The 22054-nt window shown below is 48.5% G+C and overlaps 1 protein-coding gene across 9 annotated transcripts in view; it reads right to left on the bottom strand.

Moving 5' to 3' along the window:
- Positions 1-22054, bottom strand: part of SENP7 (SUMO specific peptidase 7) — a 1759378-nt gene that overhangs the window by 1639274 nt on the left and 98050 nt on the right. For all 9 annotated transcript variants that reach the window (XM_069637251.1, XM_069637256.1, XM_069637257.1 and 6 more), the window contains one exon: positions 10593-10700. In XM_069637251.1, the coding sequence (XP_069493352.1) occupies positions 10593-10700 (108 nt within the window). The remainder of the gene's footprint in view (positions 1-10592; positions 10701-22054) is intronic.

The raw sequence follows: 22054 nt of genomic DNA, 5'->3' as shown, positions 1-22054 counted from the left end.
AGAGAGAGAGAGAGAGAGAGAGAGAGAGAGAGAGAGAGAGAGAGAGAGAGAGAGAGAGAGAGAGAGAGAGAGAGAACTTGCAGTCTCTCCACCTTATTTTGGTCCCTTCTCTGCCTCACCCGATGAGGTGGAACGGCTTTAGCTCCACCCAGAGCAGCCCTTTTCATGTTCAGACTTATAGGCCTGTCACATAAGACGCTGTCCGTGGCAGCCTCAAAGAGAAGGGAGGAGGGGGTATGTTAGTCTATAAAAAATACCAACACAGAAGAACTACAGTTACAGGTAAGTAACTAATTATTCTCCAGCAGTGGATATTTTATAGATTCAAATGTTTGAATAGACTACAAAACAGTGTTTGCATGCATATGATTACACCTCCAGCACCCCCAGAAGTCCCCAAGTAACAGACTGGGTGAAACATGAGGTAAAGACATGTGCATGCAAGGACACGGAAAGGGATGGGGATGGGGTGAGACTGCTTCTACCTTAAGGGAAAAGAAGTCTTGGCACCAGCATTGAAGGCAGGGGTACGATATGTGCCCAAATGGGTGTTCAGAGTATCATTTTGCAAGGTTGCTTCCCGCACAATTACTCTGGGTATGAGAAGAAGGAGAAGGAAGGCATTTAACAATCTGCCATTGCATGGGATGGCAAACACCTCCCCAGAAATCCTGGTCACAGAGTATGCTTGCAAAGTGTGGCTATTTGGAATTATTTTTCATGGTGAAAATATCCATGCCTAGGACCCCTCAAATGTTGCCCAGCACCTACTCGTAGGACATGCTTTAGTCCCTGCGGAGGCAATCGCTAGAATATAGTCTTTCCCTGGGAGGTGTGGTTATGCTTTGGTGACGATGTTCTCCTTTTGTGTGCAAACCCATAGATGTTGGTATTCCACAGACAGAAAGGTGGACCAGGTGCTGCCTAGCTTGTTTGTGTAGTGGGTGGATGTCATGTTGTCTGATAGTTAATGTGTCCCCTTAGAGGACTACCTGAAAAGAAGTCAGAGCCCACCGGAACATCCTCAGCTCTAGTACATTGATCTGGAAAGGCATCCCCTTTTGCAAGTTGTTCTTCCTGATGCATCAACACAGAGATCGTTGAAAGCAATGGCTCAACTTGTGGTGAACTTCCCAGGGGCTCGTGGCCTGAGCCCACTGAGTCCATCACCTTCTACATGGGGGCACATTCTCAGTCTGCAAAAGAGGCACCATTGATATACAACATGGCATCATGTTCAGGAGGGATGTGTCTTCTAGTACAGGACAGGTTTTTATTGACAAGGACTAGCACACCAACCCTGTAAATGCTGAAATCCTCTCTACTGATCTAACCTAAGGGATAGTGGTGTTGATGTCCAGTCCCAGGAATTGCATTGTCAGAGAAGTGTGGATTCTTCAGCATTGACTAAGAATCCCAAAATGTCTAAAGACGTGATTACTGTTGCAAATGCAAACAGCCTGAGGCTGGGAAAGAGCTTTTAGCAACCAGGCGTCTAGATAGGTGTATACTTGTATGTCTAATCTGCAGAGATGTTCTGCTACCAGTGCCAAACACTTTGTGAAAACTCTTGGTGCAGAGCTGAGCCCGAACAGTAGACCATGGAACGGATACTGGTGTGCTGGTGAATTAAGTGGCACACTGTAAATCTGACTTAAGTCCATAGTTGCCAAGTAATCTCCTTTTTCCACCCATGGAATGACTTGTTGTATAGTGGTAATTCTGAATTTGAAGCACCTCATAGATTGTTGAGTTGATGCAGGTCTGGGAAGGGGGGCCATTCGCAGTTTTTTCCATGTCAAAAGTAACAGGATTAAAAGCCTTCCCTCTTAGTGGATCTGGCACAATTCCCACTGACCCTTTCTGACCATCTCTTGCTGCAGCTGCTGAAGGTGAGGGGAATGCATTATGAACAGTGGTGGTAGAGTTGCATTTTGGGAGAATTTTACCATGTGCCCCTTGGGCACCATATCTAGCATCTAAATGCCTAAGAGAATTGCCCTTCGCTGATTTTTGTGGTATTTGTGGTATTTGACCCTCCTTTGTGGTGCTGTGCCACAGGTGGGTCACAAGGGAGTCAAACTTACTTTGAAGCCTGGGGTCCTGAATGGCAGCAACCTCTTTGGTCAGTATACTTGGAGATGTTCAAGGTGAGCAAGCAGCCGATGATTAGAGGGAGGTGTATCCTTTGTTGGTAGAAGGACAAAATCTAGTGGCGCTTCTTCGAAAGAAACTTCGGTTCCGTCTCGTAGGAATTTATAATCCTTGCTGCATGTGCGTCAGATTGTATTCCATTTAGGTGGTCATCAATGTATTTGCCAAAAAGGTCCTGTACATCATAGGGCACGTCAATAAATTGTGCCTGAACGTCGGGTTGAAAATGAGCTGCGTTCCTCGAGGATTGCCTGCTGAGGACAGCCCTGTGGGCCATTTGTCTGACTCCAGAGTCTGCAGCATCAACTAGTGTGATCTGATGTTAGCTCGCCCTCTCTAACAATCGCTTGGACCACCTGGCAGGTCAGCTGGAAGGTGTAACATGAATTTGTTTATCTTGTGCCACAGTTCTCTGCCATAGCGAGTAGTCATCGCCAAAGCATTGGCGGTTCTGATGGTTAGAAAGCGGAGGTGGAAAACCTTTTGCTGATAGAGGACATACAACTAGAGGCTATGTCTAGTGGAGCTGTCAATGGGAAGGCTGGATTAGGTCACCTGCACCTCACCACTAGAGTAATATCAAGTCGGATTTGGGATAGGCCCCTAGACACAATGGAATGGTATCCAGTGTTATACTTTTTTATCAGACCTCCCTGTGGTTGCCGAAGTTGATAGATGCGTCCTGAGAACAGTGTCGCCCGTTATCCGTATTGTAACTAGGATGGTGACCATGGTGGTAATATACTGCTGCTCATCTCTGCCCATAGAGGACCGCCCTAACTGTGGACACCTGGAGGTTAAAGAGTTCAGTAGTCTTCGAAAGTGTTGTGGTGAAAGACAATGTGTGAGGGTGAACCCACCTCTGGAGAATAATGCTTCCTTTGCTTAATAACCCAATTCTCCCATTCGCCCTAATCCTCTTGTGCGAGATACCCACACAATGTCCCCTTCTTAAGGGTCGTCAATAGATTAGTTATCCAAATATTCATGATACAGTTCTCTAATGGGGGTTCTCCCATGGACGGAATTTCTGACAAGGATCTGCAAGAAACCTGGATTGTGATGCGCACGACCATATTAACCTGGGCAGAGACGGCTTCCTTATGGCTGCAAGGGCATCGATAGCGGTGTCCTAGCTCATTTTTGGAACGTGTGGTTGGGAGGGTCGCTCTTCCAGCAGATGCAAGAATTGCTGTCTCTGGAATTCTGAAAGCATATTTTGTAAGGATTGCATTAAAGCCGGCTGGAAAGGGCCATGTGTGTCCTCAGTTGCTATAAGATGTACTGGCCAATCAGGGACATCTGTTTTACGGCTCCCAAAGGAATTGTGTGTGCTCTGAAAATTCATAATGTTCCTCAGAATTTTCCAAGTTCTTTTCTCAGAATGTAGATAACCTTTCTGTCAATGGGGGGCATGGCTTAATGGCTACGTGAGAGGACGTTCCTTGGAGGAGCTCCCGATGATCCGATCCTGATCCTGGGAAGAAGTGATGGTTTTTGGCGGACTTTCGAGCCCACGGTGTAACCAAAGGCGTATGAAAGTGGGGGGCACATGGTGAGTGCCCTCCCCACCAGCGAGACTGCATATCCACGGAACTAGACTCTGAAGGTGGCGGTCGCGCAAAGGAAGGGGAGCACCCAAGATGGCCGTCTGTGGACAAAGGGCCATAAATGGTCCGATGAGCTGAGGAAGTTGGTCGGAACGTGGGCAAGCCCAACCAGACAGGCGGGTCGCATGCGCCTCTGGCAGAAGGCAAAAACATAAGGGCGAGCCCACGCTGAAGAGGGCCTGGATCGTGGTGGGCTAGCAGAGTGAATCCGTGTCCAGCGAACCTCGCTGTGAAGAGGCCGGCGAGCGAACCCCGCGAGGATACAGCTGGGCGCGTGGGCCCAACCAACGCCGCAGGATGTCCTCCAAGGTGGTGCGACCCCGGATCAAACAGCCCACGATGGAGACCTACGTTAGGTCGCCCTCGGGCGCGGAAGGGGGCAAGAGCAAAGAAACCCCCGGGGCGGCGACGGACCCACCGGGTACTATCCAGGAGGTGCTGGCAGCAGTTGCCGACTTGAAAGTGGCCTGGGAGACGAAGCTGGGCCTGGCCATGAAAGAGCTGCAAGAGGGCCTAAACCTTAAGATAGGAGCGGTCCGAGAAGAGGTGAACCTGTTGCGCCAGGATGTGCGAAAGATCGCTGAGCGCACTGGGGAACTGGAGAAGGAGTTGGCCCCGACCACAGAGGCGTGCAACACACACGCCAAGGAGCTTCATGCCCTCGTGCAACGAGTGGGCAATTTGGAGGACAGAGCAGAGCAGGCAGAGGGGCGCGCCAGGTGCAACAACATTCGCATAGTGGGGGTACCGGAGGGAATGGAAGGATTGAACCGCACGGATTTCGTTGAAACCATGCTTTTGCAGGAGATTACAGGCGGGGAGCTGACCCAGGGGTTCGCGGTCGAAAGAGCGCACAGGGCCCTGACCAGGAGACCGGCCCCAGGAGCCCCCCCGCGGCCGTTGATCGCAAAGATCTTGAACTATCGTGACCGCAAGAAGATTCTCAAATTTTTCCGGAAAGGAGGCACGATAGAAAGGGGGTCAGCGAATATAACGGCGTATCCGGATTATACGCTGCTCGTACAACGGAGTCGAATGAACTTTGGAACGGTGAAGAGGAGGCTTAGAGAAGCAGGCCACCGCTACATGTTGCTTTACCCCGCCAGGTTAAAGGTGTTTTATAAGAACAGATCCCTCTTCTTTGAGACGCCGAGCGAAGTGATGGAATGGTTGGATATGCAAGGTCGACCTCAGGAATCGGATGCCCAGACAGAAGCGGCTGGAGATAAGTAGCACGTGGCAGAGGCACCCGTGAGGCCATAGCTATGACATTGGGACTGGAATATAGTTTGAGATTGTGCTTGTGTGGAGGAAGTCACGGCATCTGCCGGTGGGTCCCGTTGAATTCACTTCTCCTAAATAGATGACTGGGAGCTCCTGGGGAGCAACCTCTGCACCCGATAGTAGTATATTTAGTTAGGTCACTGTTAGATTGGTGACACCCCGCGGGGTCCTTGTTCTTGGTCACGAGACGGGTCCAGACGTGGGTAGGCCTGAGATCCAGGGATGGAGCTGGGCTATTGTTGGGGGTTGGAGGGGGGGGGGGAGGGTGGCGAATTATATGCTGTGGTGTGAGGTTGGGGAAGGGGGGAGGGGGGCACTGTTCGTGAATAGCAGGGAAAGAGCCTACCTGGGGAACATTATGGGAAGGGGCGGGATGGAGATAGACCGACCGGATGGCATCGGGTAATCTCAGAATCGTGACCTGGAATGTACGGGGCCTCAACAGCTACCTTAAACGTAACAAAGTGATGTTGTATTTAAAGAGGATGCGCGTGGACATAGCCCTGCTGCAAGAGACCCACCTCACTAGGGAAAGGCTGGAGGTGGTCGGGAGGAAATGGAAGGGCACTGTTGTGGGGGCGGCGTACTCGGCGTATGCCAGAGGGGTTGTCACCTGGGTGGCGCCCCACGTGCCGTTTCGGGTGCTTGATTCTACGGTGGACCCGGAGGGTAGAATGGTGGTGGTAACGGGTCTCTTGGAAAACAGAGAAGTGCACATCATAAATTTGTATGCCCCCAATAACGATACAGCGGCTTACTTTAGGACCCTCTACGGTAAACTTGGCCCCCTGGCAGGGGGTAAGGTAGTGTGGGGGGGGGTGGGGACTTTAACTGTACCAAAGACCCCAGAATGGACAGGTCCAAGGACAGGGCAGGAAAAACGGCACTGGCGGCTAAAGCGCTGAGTACCTTACTGAAAGACCTAGGCCTAGAGGATGCGTGGAGAAGGCTACATCCCACGGATAGACAGTACTCACACTACACAGCGCCACATGATTTGTACACAAGGTTAGACTACGTGTTTGTAACAGCCGATATAGTGAGAGATATAGAAGAAGCGGAATACAAGGCCCGAGTGCTGTTGGACCACTCGCCCTTGGTGGTAGACTGGAGACACCAGCCCCCACGACCGCGGATCCCTACATGGAGACTTAGGACCGAGGCCCTGCAGGATGAGGGGTTTCGGGAGGGCCTGAGGGATGCCATTCAAGAATACTTTGATACAAATACGGGAAGCGTAGGCTCTGTGGGCACACTGTGGGAAGCGTTTAAGGTGGTGATGCGTGGGGTAGCCATTTCCCAAGCTAAGGGGCTACAGGGGGAGGCAGAAAGGGAGCTAGAGGAGCTCACGTGTTGCGAGAGCACCGCTTATGATAACAGAACCAAAGTAGAGGAGCTACAGTTGTCCTGCAGCGCACTCTGGGATAGACTGTGCAGACTCAGCTACAGGAAATATACGGAGAGGATACATGCAGGGGGCGACAAGCCGGGCAGACTGCTGGCTTGGCTGTATAAGAGTGAGACTCCCCCCGCTCGGTGATTAGTGAGATTCAGGGCGAGGGAGGTTGCATATGTAACACCCAGAAAGAGGTAAATGAGGAATTCCTTAAGTTTTACAGACACTTGTATGAGGTCACGGGGGAGGATATGGGTCAAGACATACTGGACACATTGGGGGACATTGAGCTGCCCACCTTAGATGATCTAGAACGTTCTGAGTTAGACGCACCCGTCACCTCGGACGAGCTGGAGGTAGTGATTCGGAACTTGCCCACTTGCAAGGCGCCGGGTTTGGATGGGCGGCCCGCGAGTTCTACAAAACATACCAGCAAGAGTTGCTTCTGCCACTGCTTGCTACTTTCAACGAGGCCTATGAGCAGGGAGAACTCCCGTTGTCCCTCCGTGAGGCTGTAATCATCCCACTCCTGAAACCAGGCAAACCGGCCGTGCAGCGCGGGTCTTACAGACCGTTGTCCATGCTTAACCAGGACAGCAAAATACTCACGGCGGTGCTAGCTAATAAACTGAAGAGGGCGATTAAGAAACTGATACACCCAGATCAGACGGGATATGTTCCAGGTAGGAACATCACCGATAACCACAGGAGGCTACACCATGTCATAGAACAAACTGAGGAAGACACGGGCGAGCTGGCTATAGTGTCGTTAGACGCGGTCAAGGCCTTCGACTCGGTACGATGGCCCTGGCTGAAAGCGGTCCTGAAGGGGTACGAAATGGGACCTGGATACCTCAGATGGGTCCAGTTGTTTTATAGCACCCCGATGGCGAGGGTCAAGACAGGGTCCATGGTCTCAGATTCTTGGCAACTAGGCAGGGGGACCAGACAGGGATGTCCCTAGTCACCCATGCTATATATACTGGCATTGGAGCCGCTCGCAACATGCCTGCGACAACAATATGGGGAGGTGGGCATAAACACTGCCAGTGGAGAGCATCTGATAGTAATAGAACGGTACGCCATACTCTCGGGAATATCGGTGAACCTTGGAAAGTTCAGTCTGTTCCCCTTGGGCAGATATAGGAATGTCCCGGTGCAGAGGCTGCCTGTCCTGCCAATACCATGGCAGCCCGTGACATTTAGGTATTTGGGAATAAATATTTACCACAAGGTTGAGGCAGAACACAAGCACAACACGGAAACGGCGATTGAGGGGATCAAGAACAGCATGGTATTCTGGTCCAGATTGCCCCTGACCATGATGGGGAGGGCAGCCTTGCTCAAGATGGTGGTCCTGCCTAGACTTTTGCACTTCTTCGTAAACGTCCCGTTTCTGATACCCAGGAGCCTATTCGCAAAAGTTCACAGCGTGTGTAGGGGTTTCGTGTGGGGCAGCTCTAGGAATAGGGTGGCTCTGTGGAAACTCCAGAACCCGTGTGACAGGGGCGGGGGATAGGCCTGCCTAATTTCGAACTCTATTACCTGGCGGGGCAGCTGCAGCACGTGGCCGCTGCAGTACATGGCCAGGTGGCTCTCGGCTGAAGACTCGGCGGAAGCCAGGCTCCTGCGTGGAGATACAGCCCCATACTTTCTGATGGAAGTGGTGTGGTTGGGCAGAGACAAACTGGTGGGCAAGGGGCGGCTACTGAGGCTGGGCTGGGAGATCTGGCACAGGACATGGAAGATTGGGGGGGACTCGGAGCCGTACTCCCAGCAGGCCCCTTTGGCAGCGCTGTGCGGGAGTGACCCCCAACTACTTGAATCGGTCTGCAGATACTGGGAACAGGTAGGCCTAGCCACCCTCGGGGACATATGGCAGGAAGGGGAGACAGTGACCTTTCAGAGGTTGCAGGAAGAGACTGGAGTACATGGTGGCCAATATATAACCTACACTAGGCTTGTGAAAAAGACTAGAGAAAGATGGCCTGAGACAGTGCTAGCGGAAGACCCAGATGCCTCCCTGGAAACCATGTATGATGTATCGGAGGGTGGGCACGAAATATCGAGGATATATGAGCTCCTGCGAGTAAGGGCAGGGAAGGAGTTGCTCCAATTGAGACAAGATTGGGAGGAGGAGGTGGGAGGACCCATGACGGATGGGCAGTGGGAACGGGCTCAGAGGTACCACAAAAAGGTGTCCCGGAACGCGAGATTCCAACAGCTTCAACTGTATGTTACCCACAGGGCTTATTTAACCCCCGGGAAGATTGCAAAGTTTGGGGGATCAGCTATGCAGCAATGCCCCAGGTGTGGGGAGGTGAATGCGGGATTGCTACACATGTTCTGGGCTTGCCCGGAGGTGCATAGATTTTGGGACGAGGTCAAGACGAAACTGGCCGGCGGGGGGGGGATGGTGCTGGATGTGGAATCGGCCTGGTCATGCATGCTTGGGCTTTTCCCTAGACCACGGCATTTGAAACACATAAGCAAGATAAAGGACCTGGCTTATGTCTTGGCCAAACGTAGGATTGCCATGGGCTGCAAGGCGGCCCACAGACCTAGGGTGGAGTTATGGTGGACAGACCTCTTGAGGTGGGCGGAAGCTGAATCTGTAGTCTGGTTTGAAGAGGTCACTAGGGGGGCGAGGAGAAAGTAGGGCCCTTGCTGGCCTGGCGGCAATTGGTGGCCTCGTTGGCAAACCCTCACCAGGGTGACAACGAAACAGAGGACCCGGATGATGGCTGCCTAAGTATTGTGCCACCCAATGATGTTCCCGTAAACGACATGTGAGAACCGGCTCTAGTTTAAAGGGGGAGGGGGGAGTTGGGGAGTTTGAAAATGTGTTGGAATATGATGCTTTCTATGTTTTGAAACAGTTGTAGTGTGTTTGTTTGATTTTATAAAATAAAATAAAAATATTTATAAAAAAAAAAAAACCTTTCTGTCAATGACCAGTGCATCATGGACGACTTTATGGTGGAGTTTGTTGAGGATCGGTCCCCATGAAGGATGGATACGTAGGAGGCAGCAAACCAACCATTAGATGCCTGTGTCTTTGAAGGACGATAGGTCAAAGGCTTCATGCAGCACTTGTGTGTGGATGGTTTGTCTGGCGACAGCCCAATTGAAAGGGTAGAGTGTTTTTCTGAAGTCTGAAGAGGTTTTTCAGCACTGGATTGCCCTGGTTGCCAGGACGTTGCTCTCCTTTGGTGAATGTGCTCTTGGAAGCATGTTTTGCAGCCCATCAAGGGAATTAGCTTTTTGGAGTAACATGCTTTTCAGGGGTCAGTGAATGCAAGGAGGCAAGGGCTGTACTGCACCTTCCAAAAAGTCTGGCAGATCACACAGTCTTTCCACTTGTGGGGATGCAAACAACAAATGGAATTCTGGTGGTGGTTTCTTAGAAGCATATTGTCACTCAACTGCCACAGGTTTTAAATAGTCTTTACATAAGTGATTTATGGAGAGGTGACTGATCCCATGACCTCTTTGCCATGCTCCTGCTCAGTTGTGAAAACCAAATGTTTTCAAATTACAACTTAACAGGAACCAAGGCTATCAGTATCCACAGCAGGTAAACTAGCACAGGATAAATGAAAAAAGATTTGTCATATTATACAAACTGGCAAATAAAGCAACCAAAAGATTTAGACCCGAGGTGGATTTCCTGCCGCAAGACATGCCGTTAAGAATCTGAAGATGTCCACTCTGGGTCGAGTTAAAGCCTGTCCACCTCACTGGCCGAGGTAGAACAGAACCAAAATTAGATGTATAGGATGCAAGTTCAAGTCTCTATGGCTAATGAATGCAAGGTATTGCAATGCCATTGTCTTATATAGTGGGGCATTTCCAGTGTGATAACTGGGAATAATAATTGAAGTACATGAATCTATGACAGATCCAATGCTGGAGAACAGATAAATGTACCCAACATTACAGAATCCATACTGTGGGATACATTCAGGATATGATGCACTACCCATGAAAAGGGAGGTGTGGCATGGATAACATTCACAATTTAGACAATGATAAATCAGTTACTTTCAGGAGATGTTGGAGTTCGATGCAAGCTATGTTTATAATAATTACTGTTATAGTTTTCGGTCACAATGAAACTTCAATTGTTGATTTTGGCTACAATGTACCTTTTCAGCAGGTCTGTTCTGAAAATCATCGCTTGAGAAGCATGACAAAGGAGAAGTTGTCTCAATCTCTTCAGACCAAGAATTTGGTTTCTTTTTCGGTATCCTGAACTAGACAAAAAAATGCAAATTTACAAATCAAAGCATATAACAGTAAATAAAACTTGACAAACCTATTATTACAAACAGGGCAATAAAGATGTAAATGCAGACATTGCAGAAGTCTCCCGAGACCACAAGGTATATAAATAAGCAGTGTTGCATAGCAAATTGCAATGCTATTCCGTTGGTTTGCTAATTAAATTGACACTTGTGTAGCAAAGCTAGTTATTTAAGTTACCATGTTCAAGCTCACCCTGCATTCCACTATTGCCATTGGGGGACGCTCTACACTCTTTTCTCTGTTCACTCCAGTTCAAAGGGGCTACAGGAGACACTGCAGTAGTAATCATCTCCTCCACTCTAACTGCCAAAGGCCTGTGTGAGAGTGCTAGGCAAGAATTGTTTTTTCTTTTTCAAATAATTGCAAACCATGATACCTTTTCTAAGCTAACTATATTGTGTCTGGCAAAGACCAGTATGGGCCAATTTAAATGTTTTAAAATAGTCTTGTAATTCCATTCCTAAAAATGTAAGTTGTTAAATAATGCATAATTGCAGTATTTCTATGTAAAACACTGCATCATCTCCATGTGTTACACTAACCTAAACTTTACGGTATCACATTGACGAGTGAGCACTTTTGAAAATGCACATCACGCAGCCAAATGCTTATGATGGCAAACCTAGTTCGGTAACCTGCTGGTTGCATGCATCTGTGCAACAGGTGCTCAACCCATAAGCTAATCAATCCCATACCCCTTGATATTCTATCTGATCATCCAGTATTCTACCTAGTTTGCCAGGTTCTCTGCCTGCTACTCCATCCATTCTGATTAGTCTTACTTTCTTTCCTCTTACATAATGAATACACAAAGCTAAGTAGATATTTATGCAAATTAGTGATATAATTCATTTCAGACTGTACATCTACAGATCTACTACACTACCATACACTGTAGTTGGCCTCCAGAGCTCACTTTGCTCTAGGATTATGCTGGACAAACTGTTTTCAGAGCTTTTGCAGACACTCATCCAGGGCTTGTGAAGTCCGTTTGCCCGCTTGCTTAGTCAAGTAAATTTTATGAAGGGTGAGCACCATTTGCAGGGGATGTTTGAAACTTTTATTTGACATTTACTATGCAGTAAATGTCAAACAAAAGTTTCACTGTGCATGCTTGACCTCTGGGTGGCAGCAGAGTGCCATACAAAGTGAGTTTGTGGTGACATGCACCATTTTACAGAAAGCACATTTACATTTTTTGTCATCCGTTGCCAAGGGGCAAGTGCATTTCTCTTCGGTCGAGTAAGTAAACTAAGTTACTCGACTTGCAGGTCTAGTGAAATGCTGAAGAATTTGCCAGGCCTGACTCATCTCAGTAATGTCTTACTTGAGCGGTACAAAACAATGCCGCTAATGCTCGTTTTATGTTTTGGGTACAAATACCTTCTGATGGCATTACACATATTAGTACAAAATTACTAATCAAATGGGTTTGTTCGATAATCAAGAACATTTTAATTAGCAAACTCTTCTAATCAATTTTTGAAAACGAATTTATGCCTTGGACCATCAACTTAGAAAGTTCACTCTTTGAACTATTGACAAATCCAGATGGGATTTATGTGATCACTGCTCTGCCGAAAATGCTGAATTGGAAAATTACGAATTCCAAAATGGCGGTGGCGCAGTGATCACGTAGATCAAAGTTAGCTTGTCGCTGTTGTCACAAGTCTTCTTTTCTCACCGGCGTATGCACTAAAGGTGACTGCAGCACGACCCCAGCCAGACCCCTACTCCATCTATGCCTTACCTCGCATCCTCGTTGTCGGCTTGCTTCACCGGCTCCCTTCAGGTTTCCTCATTCGTTCCAGCATGTGTTTTAAATCCAGCAAGAGTGTCTCCCCCCCCCCCAACTCTATTGTTTTCTTCATTGATACCACGCAACCTCCAGACTAACTGCATGCACTTTTTCAAACAGGTCGGCAGCCTCTCCACCCTGCAGGGGGATGGGGGGTGCTCCCCCGCCACCAAGTCAGCTCCCATCTACCCTGGTAGAGCCTCTCCAGCAGGACCCTCTCCAGCCTCAGCTTCCTCCTTTCCAAGGTGGGCACAGGCCCCTGGGTGTCACAACGGCCCTTCCTCTCTCTCCAGTGGTGGGGGGGCACTCCCAACTATATGCTGCCCCCTCTGGTGTCCAGGCCCACCCTCCCCCTCCTGTGGGCACTCCCAGGGCCAAGGTTGGACAGCTCCGCAGCCACCGCCTTCGGGGGTCTCCCTCTTGGGGTTTGCGGCTATGGGCTGGGTTCCCGGGTCATCGGCCACAGCACGAGGGACTAGATCAGGCACGCAACGCCTACTGTGCTGCATGTCTGAGCAGAGCCGGCTGCTCCCTTTCACCCCGCTCTCCTCCACTTGACGGGGAAGCCGCAGGCCGCACCCCGTATTATCAGAAGAGGCCAGCTACCAGCCCCGCACAACAGTGCGGGTCACCGGCACCGCCTGCCCCAACAAATCCTATGGAGGGGTCCCTCCCCTCTTCCCCAAGTAGAGGGCTGGGGGAGCCTCACCTCTAACAAAGCTTTGGCCAATTCCAGGCCACTTTCCCTGCCGAAGCCCGGCTGTGCAATAAGGTCTCTGGCTCTCAACACTTTTCGGGACCGTCACAGGAGAGCGGAGCGTTCACATAACCTTATGTGCGCGCCCCCTGGTGGCCTCCCATTTTCATATTATTTTGTTTGATCATAAACCCTGGATATAATCACAAAGAGACCCACCCACAGAAAAAAAAATGTCAATGGTGCTCTTTGTTTACCACCTCACAATAATTTGTTAAAGTGATGTTATGGTTAAGTTGCACTAATAAAAACCTAATAAATTCAATGAAACAACTTTGTTAAAAGGGATGTTATGCTTACAAGTAAAACCGAAAAACCTCTGAAATTCGCCAATTTGGTAAGCTAAGCAACCATAACTCGCGTCACAACTGTGCACTGCTAAGACGAACACCCACGACATCAAAGAGGACATCACAAATGTCATTGATGACATCACATATCTGGGCTACTTGATTTTGTTCACCGACATATCTAGGCCAGGTGGTTTTGTTCACCGACAGTCAGATTATTAAAATTCAAAAGGTGCACTATGTCTAGACGTTAATCTTGTCATATGTTATTAAAGTACTTTCCTTAGGGTTTGGTCTCAGCTCATGGTGCACATATATGTGGAAATAAGCAGGCCTCAAACACACAATTCATTTGTATACACGAAGATACACTTTAATGTTATTAACATTTTTTGATGATGCCGTTTCTTTTTCCTTACTTTAGTTTTCCTGTATGTGCCTCTGATTTGTATGCATTGTGGGTCTTCATATGTATTGTTTGTACTAGCACAAGTGTGTAGTAAGTCTTGAATTGTTAGCTAGTTATTACATGTTTAACATAACTCAAAAGTCTGATAAGGTAGCATTCATTATTGTACTATCCAAAATTACAAGATTATAAATATTGTACATATGGTGCATGCTACGGTCATTGCCTATGTTCATGTATGATTAGGTTTCTGTATTAACAACAACACTCCAATAGAAAGTTGTTTAGAGGAGTACATTCTTTAATAGATTAAGTAGTTCATGATAGGTCTTCCGATCACCCCCGACATCTTGTTACCCACATTATAAACATAACCCCTTGTAGCGACTTTTCAACAAAATTAATTTCACATGTGAGGTCATCAATGACATTTGTGATGTTATCTTTGATGTCCTGCGTGTTATTCTTAGCAGTGCACAGTGGTTGCATAGCTTACCATAACTAGCACATTTCTGAGGTTTTTCGGTTTTACTTGTAACCATAACATCCATTTAATAGCGTTTTTTTCATTGAATTTCATAGATTTTTATTAGTGCAACGTAACCATAACGTCCCTTTAACAAAGATTTTTCAGTGAATTTCATGGGTTTTTACCAGTGCATGCTATTTTCCTCCAACTTACTAATATCATACTTAATCCAATATCGAAACATGTTTGTCCAATTTACAAAGTTTCACCTTAAAACTTTGCCATTTCCCACCTTCTAGCATCATTTTGAACACTTCTGTACACTTTTTCCACTGTTTTTGCGTCCGTCGACGTCCGCGAACATCTGACGTCATTGCGGACCTTCTGGACAGTGCCACGTGCGGCATGATGACGCGGCCGCAATGCGCAATCGGGTACGTGCTTCGAGGACAGTTCAGAACTGCATTTTCTACTGATCTAGGAACTTTCAAAGCTCAAAACGTACCCTTGCACAGTTCCTACACCTATTCTTACTCATTATTCATTAACAATCTACTACAGAGCATATACTTCGAAGAATATTAACAAAACTGCTATTTATCTTAAAAATGGCATCAGGTACTGCCATCCCTCCTCCCCAAGAGCCGCCACCACCACCAGCTGGAGGACCTACACAACAACAAAAAGCGCAGTACTTCTAAAGACAATGAGAAGAGGACCAAGAAGATGAGGTAGAGGAAGTGCCTATCTCTAGCACCCATAGAGAATCATGGGTGGGGCAGTTCTTTACCACTGTTGGGAATGTAACAAAGGCTAAAGCTAAATGCACCGAGTGTAACTTTGTAATCAGTCACAGACTACCTGGACGATACTCCTATGAGACCACCTCCATGCGCCGCCACACCCAATCCAACAACTGCCATGCTCTCAGAAAGGTTGTTCCTTTCTTAGCAAATAGTAGGCTGTCTTCCTCCACCTCATCTTCCTCAACCAATACTGTAACCACACAGCCTACTTCTCTGGGAAACAAAATCCCACCAGCTACCTTGCAAGCAATAAAAGAGGCTGTTGATCCATATCTTTCTAAAACAGTCCTCTGCATATACTGCAACAAACCACTCTGCAGGGGGAAGCAATTTTGAAGTGCTTTTGAAGCTGTAATCAAGGTGAATGAGAAACACTCCCCCTACCTTAGACGTAACACACGCACAACATCTTCCCCTGTCCACATGCCACTCTATATTAGTGCTTGGTGCCTCTTCCCTCATTTCCCTCCCCCCACCTTACGTTGTAACCTCTCCTGCAAAAATAAAAAACATCAAAAGAAAGGTTCCTTTAGGAACCACCTTTCACAGTCAAAAAAATAGAAAAAAATATATCTTATAGGCTCCATCTACTTTACATTTCTCAGTAAAGTACATTGACTCAATATGATTTTCCAACATTTCCATTAGCATTTTGTGTTATGCTAATGGGAATAATGTGGCGTTCATCCCCCGTTCTAGGGACTCCAGACCATTATTCCCCCATTCCAGCACATGCAATGGGGGATGAAAGCCATTAGCACCCCTGGTTCCCAAGGCATCCCGCTGTAGGAAGGAAAATCCTTTTCCAAGATGGTCACCATGGAAAGGTAAGGCGGAGCTCCATACAGAGCCCCTCTTCCCTTTCCATGGCAGCCTGCAGAAGGCAAAGAGAGAACTCTATGACCATATTATGAGAAGCACATTTTTATTTTCCCTTTCAAACCTATCCCACTTTCAAATAACTTTACCACATAGCCGATCTCAGGTGGACATGGCCACTTTAACCTCATTTGTCGTCCCTCGTGGTCATGGCCAGTAAGGCAGATTGTCTAGTTCATGGCTTAAGGTCATGACCGGAACAATCTGGCCACTGCCCATGGTCACAGGTTTTACCTCAGTACCGCCCTGCTACCTCCGGGTAAGGCGCGCATTACAAATAATATAACCAAACAAACAAACTCAGTCACCAAAGGTATATCACTATTTTTCGTACCTACATTATGACACAAAAAATAAAACAGGGGCACAGTTGCAAAACCATGCTTTAAGGTCCTTGCCAATGCTCCTTACACGTGTTTTCTGGAAATCCGCCCATGTTTTAAGTGTCAAAATGTGTGTACATACAATAATCATATAACTTAGCCCCCACTTGACAAAATCCATTCATACTTTACACGAGAATGCAAGGTTGGGTCTATAATCTTTCTGAAAACCTTTGTCCACATTTGTCAAACGGCAACAAAGTTACAAGCCATCTAAAAATGTTGAGACCCCGCTCTAATTTAGCCTGCTCTTGACAAAATCCCACCAAACATTATGAATACATGTATATCTAGATCTAAAGTCTTTTGTGCAGATTTGTCAAATGGCACCACATTTATAAGCCTTTACAATATTTTGGGCCCCCCCTCACCCCTCTAATTTCATTCGCTCTTGGCAAAACAGCTCCAAAAACCATCCAGAATCAGGTCTAGAATAAAATTCCCAAATTTCATGCAGTTTCATTGAGTGGCGCCAAAGTTATAAGCCATCCAAAAACTGCTTTTCACCAACATAGTAATGCAGAAATAGGCATAGATGTCCCCGAACATCTGAAGTGTTCGTGAACATCACAGGACTGTACCCAACCATCCGGACTGTTCGTGGACTTTGGGGATGGGAAAAACCCATTTCCATCCCATCCTCATCCTCATCATCCCCCACCTCCCCAGAGATTGTTTGAGGAGTTTGACAAGTGCAATGTTGTGTTTTTTTAATTAGGTTTTTACCACAATGTTCACGTACACTGGTGGGTGTCCGTGAATCCAACATGGCGGGCGTTTCCCAAAATGTGACGCACTTCACACTTTTCACCATCCAATCAGTGGGCGCATCTGATGTCCACAGATATCACGTCACCATCTTTTTCAATCAGGGAAGTGAGTCCGCGGACTGAACCCAGTTATCACCAATTTGTTTTGACCTACTTTTGTGCCGTTTAAAAAAATAAACTACTGGACGGATTTATCAAAAATTTACAGAAGCACGCTTTTGAGACCAAGTCACTGCTCCAGCCGCAAATTTGGTGAAAATTCATCCAGCGGTTTGAGCTGTAGACGTGGGCACATTTTTGTTTCCATTGCATCTATGGAAAAAAAACAGACATTTTGGGGACCCCTTACAACTTTGCCCCCCCCCCCCTGACAAAACCTCAGCAAACCTGGCAGAAAAATTCAGACGGGCCATATACTTTTTTTGCAAAGTTTGGTAAGGATTCATCCAGGGGAGCAAAGATTTAAACTGCCCAAAAAGTGCTCTTCCTAGGGGTTGAGCAACTTAACCATAACTACATGGCCACTACCGCAGGCCCTGTAAAATAGTTAATTAATTTACACAATATTCTGATCTCATAGGAAATTGCGCTTTTAGGCAGAACAAAAGAACGTGCCCCAATGTAGCATTATCTATTTCCAACATTGAAGCCAGTGAATGGCTAAAACTATGAAACAACTCGCGAGTGTTACACAAACAGTTCAGATGCAATAGTGCCAGAGATGTGGATGCAGCTCTCAGATGATTATCGATTCCAAATTAAGCTACCTGTAGATGGCATTTCTTTTAAAAAAAAAAAAAAATTTGATTAGAATCATTTTGGCAAAAAAAAAAAAAAAAAAGACAGTAACCTTATTAGTAGAGCATACACACCAATGGCACTAAATCAAACCAAACTCCCCCATATGATTGTAACGCAATCATTTCTGTTGTAGACACCCATTATGAGCAAAAGCAACATGTCCCTGAGAAATGATGTGGAGGGTATTACTTTGTGAATGGCAGTGGGCACTTGTATAAAATCCAATAACTTAACATACCAATCTCATGAAACTCCAAGCATCCAAGTACATCGTCCATCCATAATGTTCTCTAAGCAGGTACGGCCTGTCTAAACTAAATTACAAGTTACTCACCGTAGTTACGAACATACTCTTAGTCCATAGTCCCCTTTCCTCCATACTGTATGGGCGTCCCTCGCTAGGGACGAGAGATGGAACCTTTTTCACCAGAAAAAAACCTCCTTCCCTTTAAATTTAGAGCATGGGCTCCCCTGACTCCACCCACCGGCGCCACTCCTCAGTTCCCAATGAGGTGTCGACAATATTAAAATTGCCTAAGTGACACCAGATTTATTAGGGGGCAGTATAGTGGGACGTATGGAGGAAAGGGGATTATGGACTAAGAGTTTGTTAGTCACTACTGTGAGTAACTTGTAATTACTCTTACGTCCCATCCCCTTTCCTCCGTACTGTATGTGCGACAACTGAATATAGGACCAGGGTGGAGATGTGATCCCCTCAAGAAAACAAGTTCCTTAAAACTGCCTGCCAGAATGCTGCGTCTGACCTGGAGCCGGCATCCCAACAGTAGTGCTTGCAGAAAGCCGAGGGAGTGGCCTAAGTGGCCACCCTGCTGCTGACCTGCCATGGTACATGTCTCTGGAAGGCATCGTAGTGGCCTTGACTTTGACTGCAAGGGCATAGATGTTTGCCAGAAGTGGTTTGTGTTGCTCCTCGCAGGCGTCATTGAGGAGGCCACCATCCACCTTGCTACGGAGGCCTTGGAAGCCTGATATCCTGGCCCTGACCCGCTGAAGTGATTAATAGAGCCTCAGATTTGCGGAAGCTCTTGGTCCTGTCCAGATAGAACTTTGGCACTAGTCTAGAATGAAGACAGTGCAGAACCCTTTGAGCATGGTCCTTAGGGTCTGCGAAGAAAGTATGGAGTAGTACCTCATTTAGATGGAATGCAGAGACTACCTCAAGTAAGTACGCAGGAGCGTTTTGAGGACCACCCTGTCCCTGTGAAAGGTAGTGTATGGGTCGGATGCCATCCGAGCTTGGATTTCGGACACAGCGTGGAGACGCAAGTCCCCACCAAGAGGGATGTTCTAATGGTTACTAGCCTGATGTCCGCAGACGCCATTGGCCCAAAGGGTTTATGCTCCCAGGCGGGTAGAACCTGGTGAGGCCCGCCAAATGTCTTTTAACCACTGGATTGGCGCATGAGAAAAAACGTCCTGCTCAGAGTTCCAGTAGGCTCTGATAGCCGCCAGATAGGCTTTGAGGGTGAGTCAGATGGCCATCCACTCGAGCCAGTTGATATGGCTGCCTGCTCCTGACCGAACCCTCTCCGTGGACACTCTGGCTGTCTAAGGTTGCTTCCCATCCTGCTAGGGATGAGTCTGTGGTGATGGTAACCCACGGAGCTGGCTAACAAAAGGGCCTGCTTATCCGTAAGTTGCTGTCTGTGCTCTACCAGGTTAGGTTGTGACGGAGATGTGGCGGAATGCTGACCAGCTTCGCCTGGGAACCCTTCTCTCAACTCCAGGAGGCTGTGCAGTGCAACTACAATTTAGGCGTTGGTACCACCATGCCGAGGTCACTGCTCTGCTGAGAAACGCCCTATGGGCCTCCGATGGCTGTGATCTTGCCCTTTGAGGGGAACATTCTCTCGGAGCTTGTATCCCAGGTGAGGCCCAGGAACGTTAGAGACTGCCTGGGCACCAGCTGTGACTTCTGGAGATTGATGGAAAATCCCAACTCGTGTAGTGGAAGCATAAGGGTGGAGGCGGTGTGGGGGCCTGCCTCCGAAGACCTAGTCCTGATAAGCCAGTCTAGGCATGGATAGGCATGGTGACCCTGGGCCCCAAGTAGTGCTGCCACGCGTTCCTCTAACCTGTACAGACCCTGGGGTCTGAATTGAGGCCAAAGGGTAGAACTTTGCATAGCAAATGGAAGCCCATGATTCTGAACTTACGAGAGGACTGATGGGGCTGCAGATCGGTACGTGAAGGTAAGCATCCTTTAGATCCAGGGAGCACATCCAGACTCCTGTGCACAATTGTCGCTGCAATACGTGCTGGGGTAACCAAAGTATGGCGAAAATCTGTGAATAGGAATCCAGATCACGCCGAGAGGCAGGGACTTCTTCTGATGCCTGCCTCTCTTTAAGCAAGCGAATGTCTGCCCACAGAGTTATTGTGCCAATCTGTGGGAGAGGATAGGAGGGGAGGAGAGGAGAGAGGAAGTGACGGGAGGAGAGAGGCGAAGGAGGGAATCTGTATGCGGTAGCCCGAGGACACTGCGGGGAGGATCCAAGGGTCCGCAAACCTCAAGCGCCAACAGGGGCGTGCGTCTGGCTATATGTCCTAGGGGTGCCTTAGTGAGGATGGATAAGGATTCAGCAGTCAGGGGACTGTTCCTCCTCTTATCAAGTCCCTAATCTGTAGTGGAACGGAACAGGTGCCCCCCCCCTCCCACCTCCTTCAAAGGGAAGCTTCAGTATGCGTTCCTAGGCGTCCAGGTCTAATTTGGTCGCCCGTAGCCCGGCACTCGACAGCCTGCCAGTAGCGGTGCAAATGGCACAGCCTGAGGTGTCAATGTGTGCCAGGGTGGACTCCATTATGTCCTGCACAACTAATTTTGGCCTCCGCCAGCCCTACCTTGAAGCGAGCCTGGCGCTGCACCGGAAGTGGCCGAGGAGTGTGGCTGTGAGAGTGCCGACAGCAAGAGGAGGCCCCTTCCAGCTGCCTAAACTTGGCGTTGAGGCACCTGTTGGTAGGCTGCGCCAAATGGGGTTTAAGCTGTGCTGACCGGAGCAGGCTGCTGAGAAGGAGGCTGTGGAGCTGCCAAGGCTGTTGGGGGCATGGGAGCCGGTGTTGTGGGTACTGGCATGGGCAGCTGGGGCCGCATAGGAACCGGAGGCGTTGGAACCAAGGGCGGAGTGGCCGTGGGTGCTAGCAACAGAACCGGAGGGACGTCCCGGAGGGATGTCCCTGATCACCTCCCTGAGGAGGATACCCATCTGCAGAGACCTCATGAGGGTCATGGCTTTTCAAGAAAACCAGTCTTCACAGGCCAGTGGAGCGCTAGGTGGCGCAGAGCCTTGAGGGTGCTGTGGCCTGAACCCACTCTGCCTTCTGTCTGCGGGGTGTATCGGCCCTGCGACGATGAAGGGTATGCCGTAGGCCCCGTTACTTAGTGAAGACCAGTCCCACCTGGAAACTCATTCCACTACCTGCTCCCGAAAGGGGGAGGGTGCCGGACGAGCCGCCATTTTATCTTGCCCGGTGGCCATTTTGTCGGGCTGCATACCGCGTGCCTGTGTCGGGGTGCTTGCCGCGTTGGCCCCTGCCTCTTCCAAAACTCCTGGCGGTGGGGGGTTAGCCCCACCCTGCACCTCAGGACGGGGCCTTGAAGGCCGATTGCCCTCTGTGATGTCGCTGTAAGTGCTGCATACAGGCACCCCCTCAGACATCTGTCTGGTACTAGGGTGTAGCCCTTCGGGCCTAACCCCGGTAATAGAACCTTGTTGCCCCTCCGCTCAGTCACCGGTAGGATCTTGCGACCCCTCAGCCCTGCCGCCGGTAGCTGTAGTAGCAGCCTCGGTACAAGAACCTGGAAGGTCTCACCTGTGCTTGTGCACCCTGGACGGAGACAACTTTGCGGAGTGCGTGGTGCGTACAGACGCCCCTTTGGACATCTGTCCGGTACTAGGGCATAGCCCCCCCAGGTGTA

Source organism: Ambystoma mexicanum, chromosome 7p (genome assembly GCF_040938575.1).
Source record: "Ambystoma mexicanum isolate Mex_15411 chromosome 7p, UKY_AmexF1_1, whole genome shotgun sequence".
NCBI lineage: Eukaryota > Metazoa > Chordata > Amphibia > Caudata > Ambystomatidae > Ambystoma > Ambystoma mexicanum.
Note: the sequence above shows the minus strand (reverse complement) of the source record. Positions and strands in the feature narration are given on the sequence as shown.